Genomic DNA, 21,804 nt, shown 5'->3' with positions numbered 1-21,804 from the left:
AAATTTTTGTTCTTTTTGGCTATTTTAATGTTGACTTTCTCATTTGGTCTCTTCTGAACCCTCTAGGAAATTTTAAGGTCATTGAAGCCAATGAAAGCACTTGTATTCTTTGTCTCGGCATCCCAGCCAGACAGCTCTCCGAGTCTGTCACTACTGGTTTTCTGTCCCTGAAGCTGACTCATAGTAAGGCATATTAATAGTGTTTCTATACATTGCTTCCAAATTCTCATGAGTCAAGTTTACTTTGAGCTAATCAGTTTTGCATGGTTTCACCAAAGTTGCAGAAGCTGTTAGTTATCCTGAGAGACAGCTAACACCTTCTGGAGGGTGCAAGACAGTATTTAGTCAGGTATGAACTGCCATGGTGATAACTGATGGATCTCCTACTCTTAATCCTTTATAATTATGCAGACTCATGTGCAAAGGAGGAATAACATGCCAGGTTTTATGTATTTCTAATCCTCCACTATGGTGTCATCTAGAAAAGTACAGAAGATGTACTTCTTTAAAACACTCCAGAAGGAGAACACAGCATACCCTTGTTACAGAAAGAAATGTGGTGAACAGAGCTTTTTAGTAAATACCACCTACACTGGCCTTTATGCAAAACTGGAGTCAGCAGAACAGAATGAATAAGATCTAATCCCCCACCTTGTCCTGCCATTCCAGTCCCATGTGCCTACGCAAATATTCTGGCCCTGCTGAAAACTACCCCTAACTCAAGTTTCTGTAGCCAGCCTGTGATCTGGAAGCAAGGACACCCCTGCTGGTGTTTCAGAAAAAAACTAGTTGTTGTGTGAGAGTTGGTCTGCATTTTCGCACAGCGGGCCACCGTGGAGGGTTGAAGAGCAATTCTACAAAGTGTTCCCTTTTGCTGTCTGAAGCCATGCTGTCTCAGATTGTCACTGTACCCTTAGCTAATTAGATGGTCTTGGCAGGTCAGCTGTTGTTTCTGCTATGCTAGAGCAATAAATGTTGGCTCATTTCCACCTTTTCTTACTAACTGGAGTGAATAGGATGACATTGTCTCCATTAGAGGGCAATTTAAGTGAATCAAACAGTTTCTTCCTAGCAAAAGCAGTGTTTTCAGAACAATTGTTCTACTGTTTCTTGATTAGTTTATCATTTCAGAGAGAAAGAGCAGAGGCTGAAATCCTGCTGTGTACGCAAGATCTGATTACAGTGGTGTTCTCAAGCTTCAAAATTTATCTTTTAGTTTGGAGGCCCTGAAGTTCAGCTGCTTCATGATTGCACACTTTGCTTCACAGCCATGAGAGCTGGAATTCTTTTAGTCATAACTGAGGTTGTCATCTAATCATGTACACTCTTTTGTGACATGAAAAGCAAAATCTCAAGAATTGGTAATACCGAAAGTTTCTGAATGGCTGACCACACCCAGCTTCAGCTGAAGCCAGTAAGAAATCTCAATGCTTCATATCTTTAAAATTCAGAAGTCAGCTGAAAAATCCATGGTGAGGAATACACTTTATCTCATAAAAGACTAGTCTTTTACCTTTCCCTTCAATCAAATCCAATGAAAGCTGTATGTTAGAGTGGTGAAATTTGATTTTTTCAGTAGTGTCCCAACACCAAGCTCATTGCACTTGATAAAGTAAGTGGGAAAACCACACTCAAATGCAGCAAAGGATGGGAATTTACAAGTATTGTGGAATATTATGCAATTGCACTCACCTGCAGTCAAAAGGAATTCAGAAATGTAAACGAACATAGTGTGCTTGTCGTTTGTATTTTTCTTCTGAAGCAAAGATACTGGCCTCTGCTGGAGCCCTGTCAGCATTGCATATGACAGGACTGCTGTGAAACGGCATAGCCTGTGTCCACCTGTAACCCTTTTGTAACTATCTATCACCTTCTAGGTAACACTCGGCTGCACTTTCTGGTCCTGGTGACAGGCTGTACGTCAGTGGGAAAAATCTTGGACGCTGAAGTTTACAAAATTACTGCAACAGATTTCTGTCCTCTCCAGGAAGAAACCAAGGAAGAGGAGCGCATTACTGCCTTGAAGAAAATACTGAACTCTGGGATGTTCTATTTCTCCTGGCCTAATGCAGGCTCAAACTTTGACCTGACTGTGCGAGCTCAGAAGCAGGGTGATAACCACTATGAATCTGGTAACTCATTCTTCTGGTTAGTACTGCTCGTTATACCAAAGTCTTCTGTCATCCCCACCTGTATCTTACTGGTCAAAGATTCTCAGAGGGAAATGCACATATGCATTTCAGGTGCACCTCCTTTCATTTCATTTCATTGTCCTCTAGTTTTACAGGGTGTGTGGCCTTAGTGAATTCATGGTAAACCTGGGTCAAACAAATAACTTCTGTTTAATTAAAATTAATCTGATAGTGAAATGCAATTCCAATAATGACATTTTGTGTTTTTAAGAAGGAAACACAAGACGTATTGTTCACACTATAGAAACACGTCTCTGTGTCATGAATAGTTTCCCCTGCAGTGCTTTTTAATAATTTGCTTTAAGAGTTATCTAATAGAAACCTGCACTTGAACTGCTCATAAATTCCATCATCTGTGCTGAAGAATCTTCTATTTCTTAAAAATGTATGTGTTTAAAGTCTGTAGTTTAATGTTTCAATAATATGCCCCAGTTTTTATGATGAAAACATCAATATTAATATGCTTACAGCTCAGTGTAAACGTATGTTACACAGAAATAAACTCCTGTGATACACTGCTCTCTACTTCTTACTTTCTTGCGCTTATAAAGCAAAGAAAAATTTTTTCTTGTTGTGGTAAGTATTAGTTGAATGGAAAGGAAAACACATAATGCTGGGTTTTGTCTTCCCTAGGTGGTAGGTTCACCACTGATGTAATTCAGTTTGTTTGCTTTACAAGTTCTGGCAGAATGCTTGAATTCCTATAACCTCATTTTTTTCTTTTTAAACAAAAAGATAGTTACGCAGGAAGCATAGCTGTACTGGAAATAAACAAGGGTTATATGATGTAGGTGGAGAATAACTGGCAGAGTTAAATGTGGGTGTGCTGCTAGAATGTGTGATAAGTCTTGTGGCCCAAAGGAGGTGAATATTAAATAAGCAAAAAAGTTCATAATGGATGGTAAATAAACATGAGAGAGCAGTTCATTCAGGCTAAATAATCTTTCCAGATATGGTGCGATTTTGACTGTTAAGATCTAGTATTTTGAGTTTAACTCGGAAGACAGATATCTAAAACTTGCTTGCAACTGTGCTAATTACGCATCCCTCTCAAAAAGCTTACCAAGCATGTCAAGTCAGACACATGGCACAAATGAGCTGTGTTCCGGTGATGAAACTCCTAAGGTGGCAGTATCCCTTAATAAAGAAAAAACCTTTAAAGCAACTCTTTTTACCTGTACTGCCTTTTGAAACTTTTCTTCTTGGAAGATAAATATTTGAACTTTCCTTCTTTGCTGCTTCTGGCTAACCTAGAAGTAGCCCTTGAGGAGTTTCCATTCTCCTATATGTTGTAGAACACAGATGAATGGCAACATCATCACATTTAGGACAAAAAGATGTTCCAAAGAAAATTTATCTTGAGGCAACTGTGTGATATGGGAAATTTCAGACTAAAAATAGATTCTTGAGAAAAGTAAGCAATGGGATAAATAGTTACGTGATGAAAAGTATCAGAAAACCTTAGTTATAGGCAACACAAACTGCCTGTTAAATGAACTGCAACAACACAAAAATTCTACTGGAATTTGTCTGAGTCCAGACTTCCTCTGTGAGTAGAGCTAGGAGAAGGAGGTGGAAGAGCTACCAAAAATTGTTCTAGAGCTACTTTTTCAGTTACATATTTAGTTTAAAAATGTAAGAATGACTTGCACCTTTTTCAGAGAAATGTTGTACTCTGGAAGAACAATTTTTCAAGGGTTTCGCTAGATGTAGTAAATGTTATATGGATCTGCTGCTGAGCAATAAATGATCATAAAAGGGATTTTCTTGGCCCTCATCTGTGACTACAGGCACATTTTGAAAAATGAAATGAGGAAAGCCATCATAACAGAAGAGACTAGCATCACTGTTAACCAGGCATGACAGGTTTCTTGGGTTGTTGATCTTAAAATAAATTGAAAGTTAAAACAGACATTCCTCTTAATTTTAGTAGCACTTTTTGCAATATCTCCATTGACTTATGGGTTCAGTTCCTGCTTGGAAAAATTTTCCTGAAAATCCTGGTAGATTTTAAAATGGCTCTTCATCCTGTAGTGTATGCTAAGGGCCGGGTGGTACTGTTCAAAAAGTAATTAGCTTGACAGCACTGTAATTTATGAAAATGACTGCTAAATATAAATGTATTTCTGGAGCTGAAAGAGGTGACATTTGTATCTGAATTTATAAGACAGAGGTACAAGATATAAGGAAAGCACCTTGTTGGTAGCTGTGCTATTAAAATTTGTCATGTTCTGTTCACTGTAGTAGTTCACAAGGATTTCTTCCTGATATTTCCTGGTTTTGGATAAAATAAAGGTACATCAGAAAAGGGATCACAAAACATTAATTGCTTAAATTAGTGATTGTTGTGGGGTGGCACCCATGCCTGTCTGTCTTATTTTATTCAGTAATGTATCTGTATGTTGTTGAACATTTCAGGAACCAACTATTGCATGTGCCCTTCAAACACTACCAGGTGAACTGCTCTGACTGGTTGCTGAAAGTGATCTGTGGTGTAGTGGACATTCGCACTGTTTATGCTTCCCACAAGAAGGCGAAAGCCTGCCTCATCTCTCGCATCAGCTGTGAGCAAGCTGGTGTCTGGTTTCACATTCGAGGGGTCAATGATGATGGACATGTGTCTAACTTCGTTGAGACAGAGCAGGTAAGCAGATGTATCCAATAGCTTTGAATAATTCAGTCCACTCAAGTTTAATTGGGGCAGAATTTCCAACAAGAATTAAAGGACTTGAGCAAGTGTTTTTTTCAAGAATATTTTAACTATTATTGCATAACAGATGTATTTGTTGTTGCCCGTTAAGCATTTCTTTGTGATCTGTTCTTTTTCTGTGTTTCTGACTTTTCCATGCACAAAATTTTCACAAATACTTCTGATTTTTTCTCCTCAATGTGAAAGTCTGGCCATATGATATTGTAGTGAAATATAGACATGGGTTTTTAAACCACTCAGAGACCTCTATGTGTTAATTCATGCGAAATCCAACACGTGTAACGGTAAGTTTCTCAATTGCATGGAACTTACTTAGAATCATCAGTCATGAGGCCCGCATATTAACCAAAAGAATGTTTTGAAATGTTCCAGAATAAATGTCATACATTTATACATTCTGCAAACATTTTAAAGTACATTTTTTCTAAAATTCATCATGTTGCCCGTGCTATAGAGTGTTGGAGAACTAGTTTGAAAGACTTTTTTATAAAGTTGTGGTCTCTACACTTCAATTCTCTTTCATTCATTTTAAGTATCTCTGTTAGTCCATACCGCCAGGTTTGCTGGGCTAGCCATTGAAAGTCTCTTGCAGTACAGTGGCATAACTATTTCTATGCTCATGTAAAAGAATTTCGTTAGGGATGTTGGGGGTGATTTTCAGCAAAGACTAGACCTGAGATTTGCTTTTGGCTCTAAGGAAGTCACTTAGAATCATATAAAATTTTATGATCATAAATATTAATGTCTCCTGTCTGCCTTATTGGATTGAAGCCATCACTTCTTTGTACAGTAAGTTTTTCAGCTATAAAATGAGGGTGATTATTAACTTCCTGCCTCACAAGACTTTTGCAGACAAGTGAGGACAACGTTTATAGAAGGTAGGTAGCGTATGCTGTGCTATGGTGAAGAACTCTCTGCGGTCAAATATATTATGCTAGTTTATAGATATATATAAGCTGCCCAGCAAAGGAGCTGTGTTCGCTAGGAGTCAAATCATCTTTGGCTAGTAAAGAAATTGGAGAAAAAACAACATCATCTCAGAGTCAGGCAAATTCCAGTGCAAGTCATTTTGGAAGAGACCTTGCTTTATATTCCCCTTTGCATTGTGGGGGATTCTCTCCAGTGAGAGGTGGTATGACACAGTTTTTATAAATAGATGGTAAAAACCTTATTTCCAGCTGATGCTGAGACAAACTGTATGGGTGAAATGCATTCAGCAGGCTCCCTTGATTGACACAGCCAAACACAATAACAGAGTCAGTTGCTTTTATTACACATGGTTTAGCTTACTACCTTGAAAGTGAACAAAGAGCAGTGGATCCTGAAGAATCTGAAATCTTCTGTGCCAGCTGACATGAGTGCTTTCTTATTCAAGTCTAATCACCTTTTCCTTTTTGAATAGAAGTAGTAATTACTAGCAGTCAGAACCATCATACAGAAATGTCTCTATAAGCAGAATAGATAAATGGCTGGTAGTAGTTTTCAACAAAGGACAAGGATCTGCTCCTAAAATTTGGTTGTTTTCAGTGTCTTCTGGGCAGATCTACAAAACTGTGTATGTAGCGTTGATTGTTTTTTATATGTGTATGTATGTGTCTATATATGTAGGTGCACATACAATGCAAGTAGATTACTTATATGATGCTCGTAAGGGGAGGCTGGTGAGACATCTCTATGTGACACAGTGAGTATAGCATAGAGACATTTAAGCTAGCTGTGTCATTACTTGTTCCAGAGGAGTTATAGCTGTGTCGCTGTAGGACTGTGCCTGACTGCTGAGGGTGGCATCCCCCCTCAAAAGTGCCCATACTTTAGCACTAGTATTTCCTCGTGGCACTGCGTGAGTGTAGCAGCTCACGCTCAGTGCTGCCCTTTCCGTTATCCCACTGCATGAGGCAGGTATGCCTTCAGGCACCTGTTTGTCCAAAATCCAGCAGTGTTTGGGTACTTTCAAAATTTCCTTAAGATGTTGCCTCGATGGTGCAGCTTTAACCTCTTCACCTGGTTCTGTCTAAGGACACATGTAGAGCTACCTTAGACACGACAGTGCTGTGTTGCTCCGCAGAACACCTGGAGGAGTTGCAGACTGCTATTCTGCAGTCTGCTGGTGAGGTTTGATCCCCAAGACATGCTCAAAGCATGCATGATGTTACATGTGTGACCTTCTGCCCAGTGGTCAGAGTTCTCATCGGAGATGTGGGTGGCTTTTTGCTCATGTCCTTCCTTTTCCTGGTTTGCTTGCATTTTCAGTAGGCTGGCCTGGCAGCTTTCCACTTAGTGTTCAGGCTTCCACAAATTCTGCTTGTTGGATGCCAAACTTTTCCCCTGCAGTGCTTGGGTCTCTAAAGTCAGCCTCTGAATTCTCTGCTAATAATTCTCTTTTGTGCCTCTGCTCCAAAGCAACTGTAAGTCCTGCAGCATCTATATCTTTCTGGAAGGTCTGTCAGTGCATTGGGAGATGCAGATAGGTCTGCTCACCAAAAAGTGGAATTTTCCTCTGGAACTTGGGAACAGAAGAAGAGTCATAGGCCATTTTAAGTAATAACTTGGTACAGTCTACTATTTTAGTTGAGTGCCTTCTCATGAGCATTAGTGCAAACTACATTACTCAGGATTTGAAGAATGTTCTCTTGCTGAAATGCAGAGGAAAGAAAATGTTAGAAAGGATTGTCAGCTTGCTTTCAGATCAGTTTCACATTTGCGGCACTGCACTCAGCAGTTGTCTATGGGAAATACTTCTGCTATCCGGCTCGCTAGTTGGGTCAGAACTAACTCATTCCATTTAATTATATTCCTGGAGTACATTATGTTGCAAATGATTAGCATGAAAAATAAGATGGCCTTTGCATCCCAGCAGAAAACCTGAGGATTGGCTCCTGGTGAGTGGCAAAACAGTACTTGGTTGCTCATGCTTCCCTTAGCTGGGGCTGGGTTAGGCTCTTCACCGGAACTGCTGTGCTTTGTTCCCATTCAGCAAGGGGCTGCCATGAAGTGGGAGGACTGAAGGCTTTTGAGTGTTTTGCAATTGGGTAAGCAAAAGCGCAAGAGTGAAATGGTTATAGGGTGAAAGGCTTGAGTAGGTTGAAAATTATAACAAGGGTTTGCAGTTTTAAAGGATCATGTGTTTTTGTTTGGTTTTTGTTTTTAAAGGAGAAAAGAAGGTTGCTGTTGCTAATGGTGATAAACAGTAGTTGCACCAAGCTGCGTGTCCTAAGAAAGCAGAGTTGGGCTAACCACTGGGATGCCTGAGATCCAGCTGAAGCTGGCATCCGCTTACCATTAGGAAGGAAGAGTCCTAGAATAAACTCTCTCCTACTTTCATAGTAGACTACTGACTAATCGCCTGTGAGGTAATATCTTGGCTGAATAACATTTTGTTTCCATTTGCTGCAGCCTGTACAGTATAATGGCATGCTGGCTGTGTGCTTTCGTGGATAAATAGCACCCTAGGATTCTGAAAAGCCATTCTGACTTTTTCCCCCTTTGTAGGAATTACTTCTAATGTTTTTCTGGTTTTAGAAGAGGAAGAAACAATTAGTCTTATCTCCAAGCAGCTCTTTTATGCATAGATGGTATGCTTTTGTCTCCCACTGAGTTAGCCTTGTGGCATTTTAGCTCTGCAATGAGTCATTTTTTGTGGGCTCACTTAACTGCTGTGACTCACAGTGTTTGAGAAGGGGGGAAAAGTTAAATATCTCACTTCACTTTTGCTTTTCAAAACAAAAAAGCTACTAGTAGATATTTCAGATATTTGATCATTTGGCTTGCATCTTTACAAAGAAAAAAGAAGAAAGAAAAAATGGTGGGAAAAACAAAATATGAAGGGCAGAGAAAAGAGGGCTTTTTTGAAATCCCTGTAACATGTACTTCCAGATGTGCTGCCAGTATTTTGTAATGGGATGGTAGCCCTTTCTACTTGCAGTGTTGCAGTTAATCCTCAAGTAGTTTTAAAATCAGTCTCTGTTTCCCCATGATAGCTTAAATGTTTCCCTTCACCCTTTCTTCCTCCCCTAGTAATTCCTTAAAGTTGAGACTGTATTGCATTCTTTCAATTCTTTTCTGCTGATAGCTTTGAGAAACAAGTGTGCTTTTCTTCATTTAGTTTGTGTGCCTGTCACTGTTTACGTTTCAGCTCCTCCCCCGGTTATCCTCCAAAGAGTCATGCTAAACTCTTAATATCTTAATATGTGACTTACGGGGAACAACTCTAATTTACCAAAGATAAATGAATGGTTTCAGTTGTTTTCCCCGTCATGGAACTGTTCAATAAAGAAAATGGAAACCCTGACAAGACATTAAAAGGAAATGCCATGAATTTGGATTAACTTTCCCATTCTTCCATTTTAAGAAAAAAATGTCGGGCATGGATTAAGAAAAATGATCCCTATTTCACAATAACTTCTAGACCATATTGGATAGCTCTCCAGGAGAAGAATGGATGCAATCATGTGGTTAATTTATTTTCTGGATCAAGTTTTAGTATGGCCCCAGGAGGGGCAAAGAGGATTATTTTGGCAAGTATATCCTTGGATCCTATGGTCTGAGTTAAAGGGACTCACAGAGAGGTATGTTTAGGCCATCTGTTATCCATGCTCTTTATGGGTTGTGTGGCAGAGCTGGGGATCCCAGAACAAGCCATGTGAGTATCCATTTCATCACGGACTGTGTCTCTGTGTGCCCCTTGAGTCTGTAATGAATTTTGCTGTTTGAAGTTGTGACTGGATAATTATTTCCTTCTAAGGAAGCTGAGTGATGGAGATTAATGAATAAATTATTCCAAGCGATGAATGGGCACAGCACACTGGGATTAGAACACCAGCTGGTTGATGTAGATGTTTGCTTCTTGCTCAGAAGCTTACTAGCGGTATCTGTGCATGAAGCTTGTGTTACCAGGAAAGGTCCTTGGATCACAGGGGCAAGGTCTGGCCCTATGCATCAGAAGAGAAAGATTGAGAAACATCCTCTTGAACTGTCAGTGCTATCACCCTTGATCCTGGACTTGGAGAAAGAGACCAAAAAAAGAGTCCAAGACAACAGAAGTTGAAAGAAAAACATGGCAAATTCTAACACCAGAGGTCAGAGGACAAGCAATTTATTATCAAGGCAAAGAGGTCCTCCACATGGATTAGGTGTCTAGTTGCTATTATGTTGTCTGATGGGAAACTGCAGGAAACATCTGAAAATCCATCCAGCTAACTGGATTGGATTGTTCTATGGCCCAGACCCTTTGAAATTAATGAAGTAGTCCTCAAGTGTTTTGAGGATTTGATAGGAATGAACATTCTCCCTGGGACAAGTAGGCAACAACTGGCTGTCATTTTGGATCTAAGACAAAACAGAAGACTCCACAATAGTTTTATGAAGCCCATAGACACAAATTTAGTGGTATGTATCAACCCTAATTATGAAGTGTTGTCCAAAATGTAACTGATTGTTGTTGAACTTCTAGAGGAAAACGGGTGTGATCTTCTTGGATGTTTTTCTTGTCCACGAGTTAAAGAAAACAGAGGACAGGAAAATTCTGGAAATAAAGTGCTGTTTATTTTTCTTTAAGATTCTTTTCTTAAAGAACTGTTCATCTTTTGTGTAGTGCCTTAGAATAAGAGAAATGGATTTGCTAGAGGACAGGGTAATAAAGTCAAAACTAGAACGACAAAAAAGTAGGACAGATGTGCGCTTATAGAGAACATGACATTGTGAACAAAAAATGATCAAGGCTTGGAAGAATATGAGAAAAGAAGTTCTGTACTTACCCATGCACAAATGCTGGAATTGCATAAACAACAAAGTTGGAATCTTTTATTTATGAGTGTAATTTTAACCTGGATATATTATCAGTGCTTATTTAAGATTTTAACAAATGGAGTTTCTTATAGTGTATATGGGTGTTAAGATTATGTCCATTCTTGAACTGGAAAGTCATCTTAGTCTTGGTCTTTCAACCTGCTTGCTTAACAAGTCTGCTGGTAGGAAGGCTGTTGCCACTATTATTATAAGGTCAAGGGGCATACATAGTAGAAGGCAATGTCAAGATCAGGGGTCATGTTCCTTGGAGTGGTGAATGAAGGATAGTGGGTATTGCTGAAATTCAGGGAAGATTTGCACAGTTGTAATGATTAATGAAATGGTTACAGTCTGTTTAGGAAGGAATGACTGGCAGAAAAGGGTGTTATTCTCCCACTCATTAAAAAATCCTAGGTCTTTTTCCAACTCACTGGCAGCTTGGAAGAAAATAATTTTGGATTCATCTGGGTCACAAGAATGAGGTGAGAGGATTGTGAAAGACCACAGAATTGCTCCAGAAAACAGAATAATGAGCCCTGTAAGTAAAAAAGAAAAAAAAAGTGCTAACGTTGAGAACTTTCTTGTGAATTACTATGTTGGAGATGCCGTGCTCCCAGTTCAAAAACCTGAATTTCTAAAAGCTACATGGCAATGTGCATAAAAATGTCAGTTTCTTTTAAATGCCCTATCATCATAGGGGAGTTCTGTATTAGACCTCATCCTGACAGAGGACCCCCTCAGCCTATCACATCAGGGTGTAGGCATCCTGTTTAGTCACAGGAATGATCCCCAAACAGTTTGAATTTTTGTTGTTGTTCAGTTCTCCAAACGGACAGCTTAATAGAGTAGAAAATAATTAGAAGACATAATGGGTGAAAACCAGTGAACAGAAAATGTAAGTGATAGTAGTAATAAACATCTGTTAACTCTTACAATGTTGAATCACTAATAAGTGGAAATATGAGCATTTGTTAATGCAGGAAGGCAGAAATGTTTGGTCAGTATTTTTCTTCAGTATTTGGCATAAAGAAGGCAGGTTATATATTCATGGTCTGTAACTGATGAAATACTTTCCATTTAAACTGTAGCTCAGGAAGATGTTAAACTGCAGGTATTAAAATTATTATTATTATTATCTTTTAGTCAGTGGGTCTAGAGAATTTGCAGCTGGGACTTCTAAAAGAGCTGGCTAAAGAGATAACTTGAGCTATTGATTTTTCCATTAGTTATGGAAACAGGAATGTTCCAGAAGATTGTAAAGAAAACTGATCCTCTGTAGCAAGGTGTTTGAGCGGCCAAACTGTACTTCATATAAAGCTTTGTCTGTATTCGTTATCATTAGATGTTTCATTTCAACTCATTCATTGCTAAGGTGATGATTGTTGTCAAATTTTGAAGTGAGCCAGTCCTGACTCTCTCTTGTGTAGATTCAGGACCTGATCCTCATTTACTATGAGTCAGGATAATGCTGGGGCTGTCACTGGAGCTACGCAAATCTGCTTTACCTTAGAATTAGCTCCTTTGGGTCCATGACTGTGAGTGAAAAGATGATTCAGTGTTTAGAAGTCACTGACTGATCTTGGTATGACCTGTCTCAGGGAGGATGTGATAAAGAGGAAGAAGGTGGGCCTGCTCACCCCTCCTGTAGTCCAACTGCAGGATGAACTCACCTGAGCACAGACGCACAAAGAAAAGGTGCACCAGTGTGTTTCCATGGTAATTAGCTCCTGCACTCAGGTACCTGCAATGTTTAGAAAACTTCAGTGGGAGAGTGTGTTTTAGAGCCGTGTTACTCAAACTGTGAGGCAGGCCTCACAAGAAAGCTTCTCTGAGCAACAACCTCTCTTGCTGGGGGTTGCACTAGGATGCGATGCAACAGAGAAGGGTTCTTAATTCTTTGGTGTGAAGCTAAAAACACAGAAACATGCAGTTTTGCACTACATCTGTGCTAGCCATCATTCTAACACTGACATTGTGTCCCTGACAAAGCCACTTAAATCTTTCATCTTAGTGAAATGAGGATAGTTGTAAGTGCTCTGCAAAAATATTGTAAAGGTTAGTTAGAGAAAACTGGTGACAGAATATTTAAATACCCACCTCTCTGGTGTAGCTATACTTCTTTTCACACGTGTAGCTCTAAAAATTGTACATTGGTGGTGATTATAAAGATGAGAGGTCAAGGTAAATGGAGGCACTTCCCCTGAGCCCCCCAGCCAGCACATCTAGTGGCAAATGCAAAAGCACAAACCACATTAAAGCTGTGGAGTAACCCATTTTCATGTTCTTTTCCATTTTGGGAACTACTAGCCAGCTGGCAGCAGTTGTGCTAAATTATATGATGTGGTTAGAGAAGCAGTTACCTGGATGACCTCGATGCCATTCCTCCACAGGGCTGCAGAAGACTCATTGTCATGCATGAGATAACAGCGATGTGTATCATGTATCCCCCATGGAAAACAGCCAGGATTCCACTGCTAAGTATAGGCCAGGGGAATGAGCCGGGCTTTGCACAGTTGCTCTGTGGTCATACCGAATCTGAAGATAGTACCTTTTGTGCTAAGTTAACATATAATGTAATGCTTTGTTTGGGGGCTGGTGGACGGGGAAGGCAAAGGGGGAAATCAGCCTTTTTACTTTGCGTAGATTTGACTAAAAATCAGCTTGTTAGCAGTGATCATAAGAAAAAATACTGAGGGAGAGTTTGAGGTCTGATTAGGGAAGGAAATGGGGAGTTTGGAGCCTCTCACTGTAAGCCTGCTGGAAAAGAAGTAGATCACATGCTGTTCACTGTATCTCAGAATGGGAGTGGCAAAGCTGCTGGTTTCACTGAGATTTATTTTGACACCCTGACAAGGCACAACATGCAGTGAAATAAGAAATAGTAAATAAAGCAAGAGATAAGCTTATCCCACACCTGACATTACCCATCATTGGTCGCAAGGAGCAATGACATTTTGCACCGTTAAATTTTGCGAGAGACAGAGGGAGAGTATATGGCTGGTCTTCCTGAGTGTCTCCACCAGTAGATCAAATCCATCTTCATTGTGGATGAGATTCCTTCCTTTTTGCCAGTGGTGGTGTTTTAAATTTTCTTTTATTTCTGGTGAGTAGTGAATTGAATCTGCTGTGATGACATGAAAGCAAATACATTGTGCTTTGTTCCACTGCCTGTGAGACTATGGAAAAGTGACTGAGCAGTAAGCAGATACAGTGAGATACATGGTTTACTTTTTTTACCCTTTGAGTTCAGTGTCTTAAACTGTCACCTGATGAAGGGGTCACAGACTGATAGCTCTAACTGCAGAAATCCCTCCCTTTATTTTATTTTTTGCAGACAATTTACTTGGATGATGACGTCTCTTCCTTTGTGCAGATCAGAGGTTCTGTTCCACTGTTTTGGGAGCAACCGGGGCTTCAGGTAAACAAACAATTGAAAAGCCTGCCTTACTTATCTCTCTTGCTACTTATAGTTTAGAAGTTACATAAAATTTAATTGTTATTTTAAATGAGCTGCAAAGCTCATTCTGTGAAAATGCCGAGCTCTTTCATTTTAGATTTACCTTGTAGGAAATTTTGCATGTTTAGATAAACAGAACTAAACCAGGCAAATGGCTATAGTTAATTTAAGTTTAACATTTTCATGTGTTTGTGTGCCTCTACAGGGAACTATTTGTAAGGGCTGTATCCTAATGTCCTAAACTGAAGCTTACAGCAATATCTTTATAACATTTTCAATTTGATTTGGAATAACCTTTCCCTATGAAATGCCTGGTTGGCTTGATGATATTGACCTCCACAATAAAATTGGAGTATCTAGGGATACCAGGAGCTCTATAGGAGCACATTACCTTGAAACAAAGTATAATGCCTGGATGGTGTGTTTGCTAGATTTCAGTCAAAAGGGTGATGATGATCTAATCTGATCTTTTGCAAGGCAGAGATGTAGGGTTTCATCAGGAGATTATTGCATCAAGCCTAGTGGGTTACATATGGTCTGTGACTTAGAGTTTATATACAGTTACAAGCTCAAATAAGAATCATCCTAGCACTCTCTGCAATTGCTTAACAGAGGGATAAGCAACTGGAATGAGATGCACATATATGCATATATGTTGGTAGAGAGAATACGTAATATAACTGTTCTTCTAGATACTGTGAAAGTTACTTGATACTTTTTTATCATTAAACCTAGCACCATTCAGAACTACTGCATTTAGTGTGAAAGGAAAATGACTAAAGGATCTGTGTTCCCTCTGTTAGCCCCATCCAGTGTAATACTTGCTTCTTTTTATAAAGCAGGTCTGCCTGTATGGTTGTGCACACATCCTGCCCATGGTGTAGCTGTATCCAGCACTGTGGTTCTGTATGTTATGAAGCCATAAAGCTTTTCCCCAAGTATTTTTGGCTAGTGGGTAGCATGTCTAGTTAAACCGAATTTTCAACCTTTTAGTAGGGACACAGTCTGGTTTTTTGCCTGATCTGGATTAGATTATGCAGCTTTCATTTATGTTGGTGAATACTCATAACTTTCCCTTGGATGTGAGTGTGCTGGTACCAGTGTTAGAAAGAATTGCATAAAACAACCTCATGAAAAACAAAGGAAGATGGTGAAGTACAGGAAAAAATGCATGATCCTATAAATAATTAGCAGTGTCATTTTTGGAGAGGAAAGAAGCCTTCTGCATACTGTAATAACAGTAGCTAGCATTCAAAAAGAGCTTGAGGCTACTGTTGTTAACATCTGTATTAAAAGTCCTATTAGATTGATGGCACAGGATTTCATCTTTCATATTTTCAGAAGGACTGTTCTGATGCTTTTTAGTTCTGTAAATAATGAAAGATGAAAGAACTCAGGACACACAACCCATGGAGCTGGCATAACTGCAGCCTTTTCTGCCAAGTAAAGGGCAGGAAGAATGCTGGGCACACGGCATACTCGTGTGAGGCAGTGTGGGATATTTGCTAGAGGAAGCTGGTGAAGGGTTGTGATTTGTTTGGGCATAAAAAAAGATGTGTAGGTATCCCTTTGCTTAATGATAATTGTGTTTTCACTTGTAAATGTTGTCTAATAAAAGCTGTGGCTTTTGTTTTAAGGATATTATGTGTGGGGGTGTGTGAAGTCTGTTAGAGGTGTCTGGTACTGTTAAAGGGATGTTTTCCTCTGAAGGAAAAAGGGAGACATCTAGTGATTTAGGACTCTAGCAATTTAAGAAGTTATTTCTCTCTTCTCTTTCCAATATTTTTATTTAGGTGGGTTCTTATCGTCTAAGGCTTAACAGAGGTCTGGAAGCTAATGCTCCTGCATTTGACAGGTAAGCTTCATTCCACTTCTGCAATAACATAGCAGCCTGGCGTTTAACCAAGATTCCACAACTTTATGCCTTCCTAGTAAATCCTGAGAGATGTGAAACATCTCTCCAATAATGTAGCCAATCCCACAGGTGTTGCAGATTAAGTGGGTTTACTTTATTTATTTATTTACTTATTTTGTGCATTTTCCTTTTGTTTTCAATGGTAGTTGAATTAATTTGGTCTCCTAGCTTTCACAGAAACAAGCTAAGAAATACTGAGTGGTATGTGTCTGTGTAACACTTTGTGAGCCAGCAAATGTGAATTTACACTTAAGGTACACAGAATGTGTTCTTTACCACTGTAACCTAGGTAATTAAAAAGTAAACACTGCTTCCTCTCCAATCTGGATTTGTTTTTCTCCTCATTGTTTTACTGCTATATAGAAATAACAGTGTCTTACTCTATGATCAGTGTTCTATGATGCTGTCATGCTGATGCTTTTCTACTTTACCCAAAGACTGGTTTGTAAACCTTTTTAAACCATTAATACTCTGCTTGTCAGCTGGAAACTGTAAAAAAAGCCGTACGTTAGCTTGATTCCTCTGAATGGCAAACTTTAAGGGCAAACTCCCATGGACATCAGTGGGAACGTTGCCTGAAAAGGACATGAAGGATTTGGCCTGTGGGAAGTTTTCAACTTGTAAGTGCCAGGTCATGTGATTAATTTCTGTTTTGGTTTGGTTTTGGCAAATCAGAGTTTATGTTGATTTTGGGTAAGGCCTCTAAATTCCTTGATTTCATTTACTGCAACTGTTAGCAAACATGACATTAGTGACTGTTAATAGTTTTGCAGCACTGAAGACCTCAAACAGGCATTAGAATCTAAAGGGACTATGCACCATAGCAGTCGCTGCTCTGAAGGGTCTTAGCCTATATTCTCCAAACTTTTTAAAGCTCTTAAATCCTACTGAATTCAAATGCCTTTGAGACTCATAGTCTTGTGGTCACCTGATGCCATGATAAGTTGCCCTGCCAGTGTCCCTGAAGCTCCATCTTAGAAGTTAGCATTCTACAGCAGAGATAATTTATGTAAGATGATGTCCTGGTTTTGTCTGGGATAGAGTTAATTTTCTTCCTAGTAGCTGGTATAGTGTTATGTTTTGGATTCAGTATGAGAAGAATGCTGATAACACACTGATGTTTTCAGTTGTTGCTAAGTAGTGTTTAGACTAAGTCAAGGATTTTTCAGCTTCTCATGCCCAGCCAGCAAGAAGGCTGGAGGGGCACAAGATGTTGGGAGGGGACACAGCCAGGATAGCTGACCCAAACTGGCCAGCAGGGTATTCCATACCATGTGATGTCATGCCTAGTATATAAACTGCGGGGAGTTGGGTGGGGGCGCGAATCGCTGCTCAGGAGCTAACTGGGCATCGGTCGGCGGGTGGTGAGCAATTGCATTGTTCATCACTTGTTTTGTATATTCCAATTCTTTTATTATTATTGTAATTTTATTATTATTATAATTATGATTATTTTCTTCCTTTCTGTCCTGTTAAACTGTTCTTATCTCAACCCGTGACTTTTACTTTTTTTTTCCCCCCGATTCTCTCCCCCATTCCACAGAGTGGGGGGGAAGTGAGTGAGTGGCTGCGTGCTGCTTAGTTGCTGGCTGGGGTTAAACCACGACAGAAGAAAACAACAACTTATTCAGCATCCTCTTGTGCCGCCCAAGAAATTGAGGATACCTTAGCAAGGAGCAACTTTGTAATACCATTCAGCTCGGAGAATCTTTCTGACCCTGATACAACTGATGAATAGCTTTCCTGTAAGAAACATAAATATGAGGATCAACTTGCACTATTCCTTCTTTCCCTTGTGCACAGTAAAGCCTTTAGGTTAGATGAAGTTAGGGATTGCCCTGCTTACAGATCTGCAAAAGTCGGCCCTTTGAAAATGGGCAAGGAATAAGTGACTGCTTATATGGAAAAAGACACTGAAACTTAACAACCTGCTACAGCTTTTCTGAGAGCGTTAGAGTGGATTTAGCCTGTTACATTTTCCCATCTGATAGGTTAATGTGTTGAGAAAGCACTGTGAGAAGCGAATGGTAATCTTGTTAGTGGATCGTTTTCGTCCCCTCTCCCTGACAAATCCTCTGGGAGCTCTGCACACAGTACTCAAGCAGGTGACCTGAGCTTCAGCAGTTTTGTTGGAAGGAAGCAACACTGGCGGAGAAGTAGGATCTTGATGCTGGGATCAGAGGGGCGCAAATGTATGGGAAGAGTTGGTGTACAGAGAACTAGTTGCAGAAACAGGAACATAAATAGCACCAGAAAATATATTTAGCCATGTTTCTTGAATTCCATGCTAATAACTTCTTCTTTCTTTTCCCTCCTTCCACGGTTTTCTGTGTGGCTTATTTCTGGTTATAGGATTTAAAGGTGCATGCCAGAAGATGTGTGCTTGTTCTTTTTCTGACACTTTGCTGTTGCATGTAGCTTTGCAGCATGTAATAGCTTTTCATTTGTGTGTTTATTTTATTTTTCTTGTCAGTTTCTGTCCAGCTTCCTCTTAAGTACTGCTACAGTGTTGTTAGTATGTGACAGAAGATGGCTTTAAGACCTAATTGTTTCTTGATGAACCAGCACAGCTCCTGTAGCACACACATGCCAACTTAAAAAAAAAATTATTGATGGGAGAATGGGTGCTTGTGCACCTGACTAAAAGCTCTTGACTTGAGAGTCCCTAAATGTCAGGCTTTGAGAGGCTGGGGATATATGGCAAAAAAAATCCGCACCACTTTATACTTGTCCTATTTTGTGTTTTTCTTGAAGAATCTGGTCTAAGCCACTTGGCTAAAAGGACCTTTGGTCTGATCTAGTGTGGCAGTTCTTATGATTACTAACCTTCCTGCTTAATTTAATTAAGTTGAGAGTGAATGTCTCGATGTTATAGTAGCTCAGAGATGTTTGAACCTTGTCGCCTATGACATGTGTTTGTGCACCTCTGGCCTTGGCGCTGGAGTCCTAGGCCCTATTGCTGCTGCTGACTCTTTGTAGGCTCAGCCCTGCAAGATGCTGGGCAATTCCTGTTCAAGTGTAATATGTTTTCCTCTCTTGTCTTCCCTACGTAGTTCCTAGGCTGACAGCCAACAGGTGGGAGCATACAAAGGGCAAAATCAAAGCTAACAGTGACATTAAAGATTTGGGGCCTGTTTCCTAAGATGATGCTTTCTTTAAGTTCAGTACAAAATACTGTGTCCATTAATTGCATACATTCACCATTTGTACTTTAATAATTGATTGCAAGGAAACTGAGGAAGATTTCTGTAGCTGCTGTGGCTGAAACTTTCTGCTGGATGGAACAACCAGTGATCTCCACTTCTGTATTTTGAAAAACGTAGTAGGCAGCATAACATGATTTTGTTTAGTACCTATTATGGTTACTTTTGCTGTAGGCATATGATGCTTCTGAAAGAGCAGTATGGAAAACAAGTGATCGTTAACCTGTTGGGAAGCAGAGGAGGGGAAGAGGTGCTCAACAGAGCTTTTAAGGTAAAAGCAATAATTTTTTTTTTTTTTTTAACTGCTGATTTCCCCTGAGCCTCCATGTTCTTCTGTTTCCCTTTTGGCCCAGTAGGTGATGAACAGTGTATCTAAAGAAATGATATTATCTCTTTACTAGATGTTACTTACTGAGAGAATGGTGCTTCATAGTCTCATGGCTTAATTTCCAGCACTGCCTTCCTGCTTATTTCTTCATGCATTTATGCGCATTCTTTTCAACCAGACTTTTAAAAAAATTGCTCTAATTCTTCTAAGAGAAGTTCACATTTGCAAAAATGAATCATGATCAACTTTGTCATAGTGTGTAGTCACCTATGCAGTCAGGTGCCTCATAGGATTGCCAGAGCTGCTTGGGGGCCAGGCCCTGACCCTGGCTCACTGAGCATAAGCAAGCTGTCTTGCTCTGATTGTAATGAGAAATAGCTATCTTGCACTGATGGTGATGGGAATTGGCTGCCTGAGCACCAGATGACCGTCTGGTGTATGAAGAGAGAGGTTTGCCTGGCCCCTAAATGTCCCTAGGCACAACTAATACCTGAAAGCATCTGGATTGTGCTTTCAGGATGTCAGGCATTGTAAAATTAAAGCTTTGCTGAGTTCTAGTGCAGTATTCTAATGGCCAGATTTTTAAAACTAATGTGTACTTGAAGCCACAGACTGGCATTGAGTGGGATTTGCAGCAGTGCATAGCTGCCTGAATCTGGCTGAAGGTTGGTGGAATTCTGCCTGCCTCCTAAGTGCCAGTTGCTTTAGAAATCCAACATAGATACTTTGAAGTACATCTTCCTAAAAATAATATGAAGAATGGTTTAAGTATACACCTGTAGTAAGTGTTGTGTATTTATCATTGGTAGAGGATGATGCAATAGTTCTGAGTTCAAATGTTTACTGTGTGAAACTAAGCAAAATGAAAATTATAGTTAAATAATTGTTACTGATTTGTTTCCCTCTCTGTTGGAATAATGTACTCAAGACGAGATGTGTCTTGAGCTTTTTGGCAGTTTTTCGGTGTGACTATTTCTTTGTCCTCCAAAAGAGCTGGGGAGGACTATCAGCCTTCCTGGTGGAAAGTGACAAAATGAAAGTCTCCCCCTGTAGAGAATATGGCCAAAGAAAGTGATTATGACTAAAGCTTGCAAGGCAATGAGGAAGGTACAGAAGTGAAGTCTGGTCCTAGCTTCTGTTTTCAGCTTCTTACTGAATTTCTGCATGACACAGCTAAGCCTCTCTAATCTCTTGATTTCCCAATCTTTAAAATAGTTTTTACAGTTTATTTTTCAAAAACATTGAAATTTAGGGGTAAGAGATGATCACTTGCAAATTGCTCAAATAACTTATGAGGATACAAATGTGACTTCTCTTGCATTCATTCATTCATTTTAAATAAAGATCTGTTTTAATTGTTAAACTTTATTGATGTTTAAAAATAAATAAATTATGAAAGCAGTCTGTGAGCTGAAAGAATTCAGACTGACAGCACTGGAAACTGAAGTTTTGTACCCTTTCAAAACAACCTCCTCTTGGTCTTTACTTTACCTTTGTGTTTTAATAATGAATGTTTGGAAAGAATATATACTTAATTTTTACACTGATGATTTTAAAGGGCTTGAATTAAAAATAAAGTAATTCATAGAGGAATGATTAGGAATGAAAACTTTTCTCCTTTTCTGTCATTAGTTTATTTCTTTGTTTCTCCATCTTCCTTTGCTTGTATTCCTTTCTCTTCTCCCAACTCTTGCTGCAATCTTAGTAATTCTTGTCAGAGTTGGTTCAAAATATTCTTGTAATTACTGCTGCTGGGTTCCCCTGATCAGAATGTCACTGCTACCATTCATTTATGCAACAGGAACAAATGAAAACTTGTAAATTACCAACTTGCCTTCAGCTGTTACCTGAATCAGCTGTTACCAGACCAAAAATCAATACTGTTCCCAGTAATGCTGTTCCTCTCATAAGCATCCCCTATAACCGATGTAATTATGTTTACAGTAGAAGCAATGCTGTAGTGCAGAGTTATGAATACTCTGACAATGATTTACACCAAGGCAGTGGGTAAATGTCATCCTCAAGTGCATTACTAGTGCCAGCAGCTGTAAAGGCAAGTTGAGGTGTCAACAACAGAGAAGCGGATACCAAGTGTTTTGGCTTTTGTAACACTGTAATGAAATATATTTTGCACGTCTCTCTCCAAACACCATGCAATGCCTTTAAATGTGTTTCTGCGGGGACAGCTTAATGGCTTACTTGATACAATTATGCT

General features: G+C 39.5%; 1 protein-coding gene across 1 annotated transcript in view; it reads left to right on the top strand.

The window, feature by feature from the left end:
• The window catches only part of SYNJ2 (synaptojanin 2), a 68,199-nt gene that overhangs the window by 16,546 nt on the left and 29,849 nt on the right, over positions 1 to 21,804 (top strand). The window contains exons 3-7 of the mRNA XM_010581837.1: positions 1,878 to 2,148; positions 4,611 to 4,836; positions 14,021 to 14,104; positions 15,937 to 15,998; positions 19,436 to 19,532. Of these exons, the coding sequence (XP_010580139.1) occupies positions 1,878 to 2,148; positions 4,611 to 4,836; positions 14,021 to 14,104; positions 15,937 to 15,998; positions 19,436 to 19,532 (740 nt within the window). The remainder of the gene's footprint in view (positions 1 to 1,877; positions 2,149 to 4,610; positions 4,837 to 14,020; positions 14,105 to 15,936; positions 15,999 to 19,435; positions 19,533 to 21,804) is intronic.

Source organism: Haliaeetus leucocephalus, unplaced genomic scaffold (genome assembly GCF_000737465.1).
Source record: "Haliaeetus leucocephalus isolate CR32 unplaced genomic scaffold, Haliaeetus_leucocephalus-4.0 Scaffold819, whole genome shotgun sequence".
NCBI lineage: Eukaryota > Metazoa > Chordata > Aves > Accipitriformes > Accipitridae > Haliaeetus > Haliaeetus leucocephalus.
This window is presented reverse-complemented; position numbering and strand designations above follow the sequence as displayed.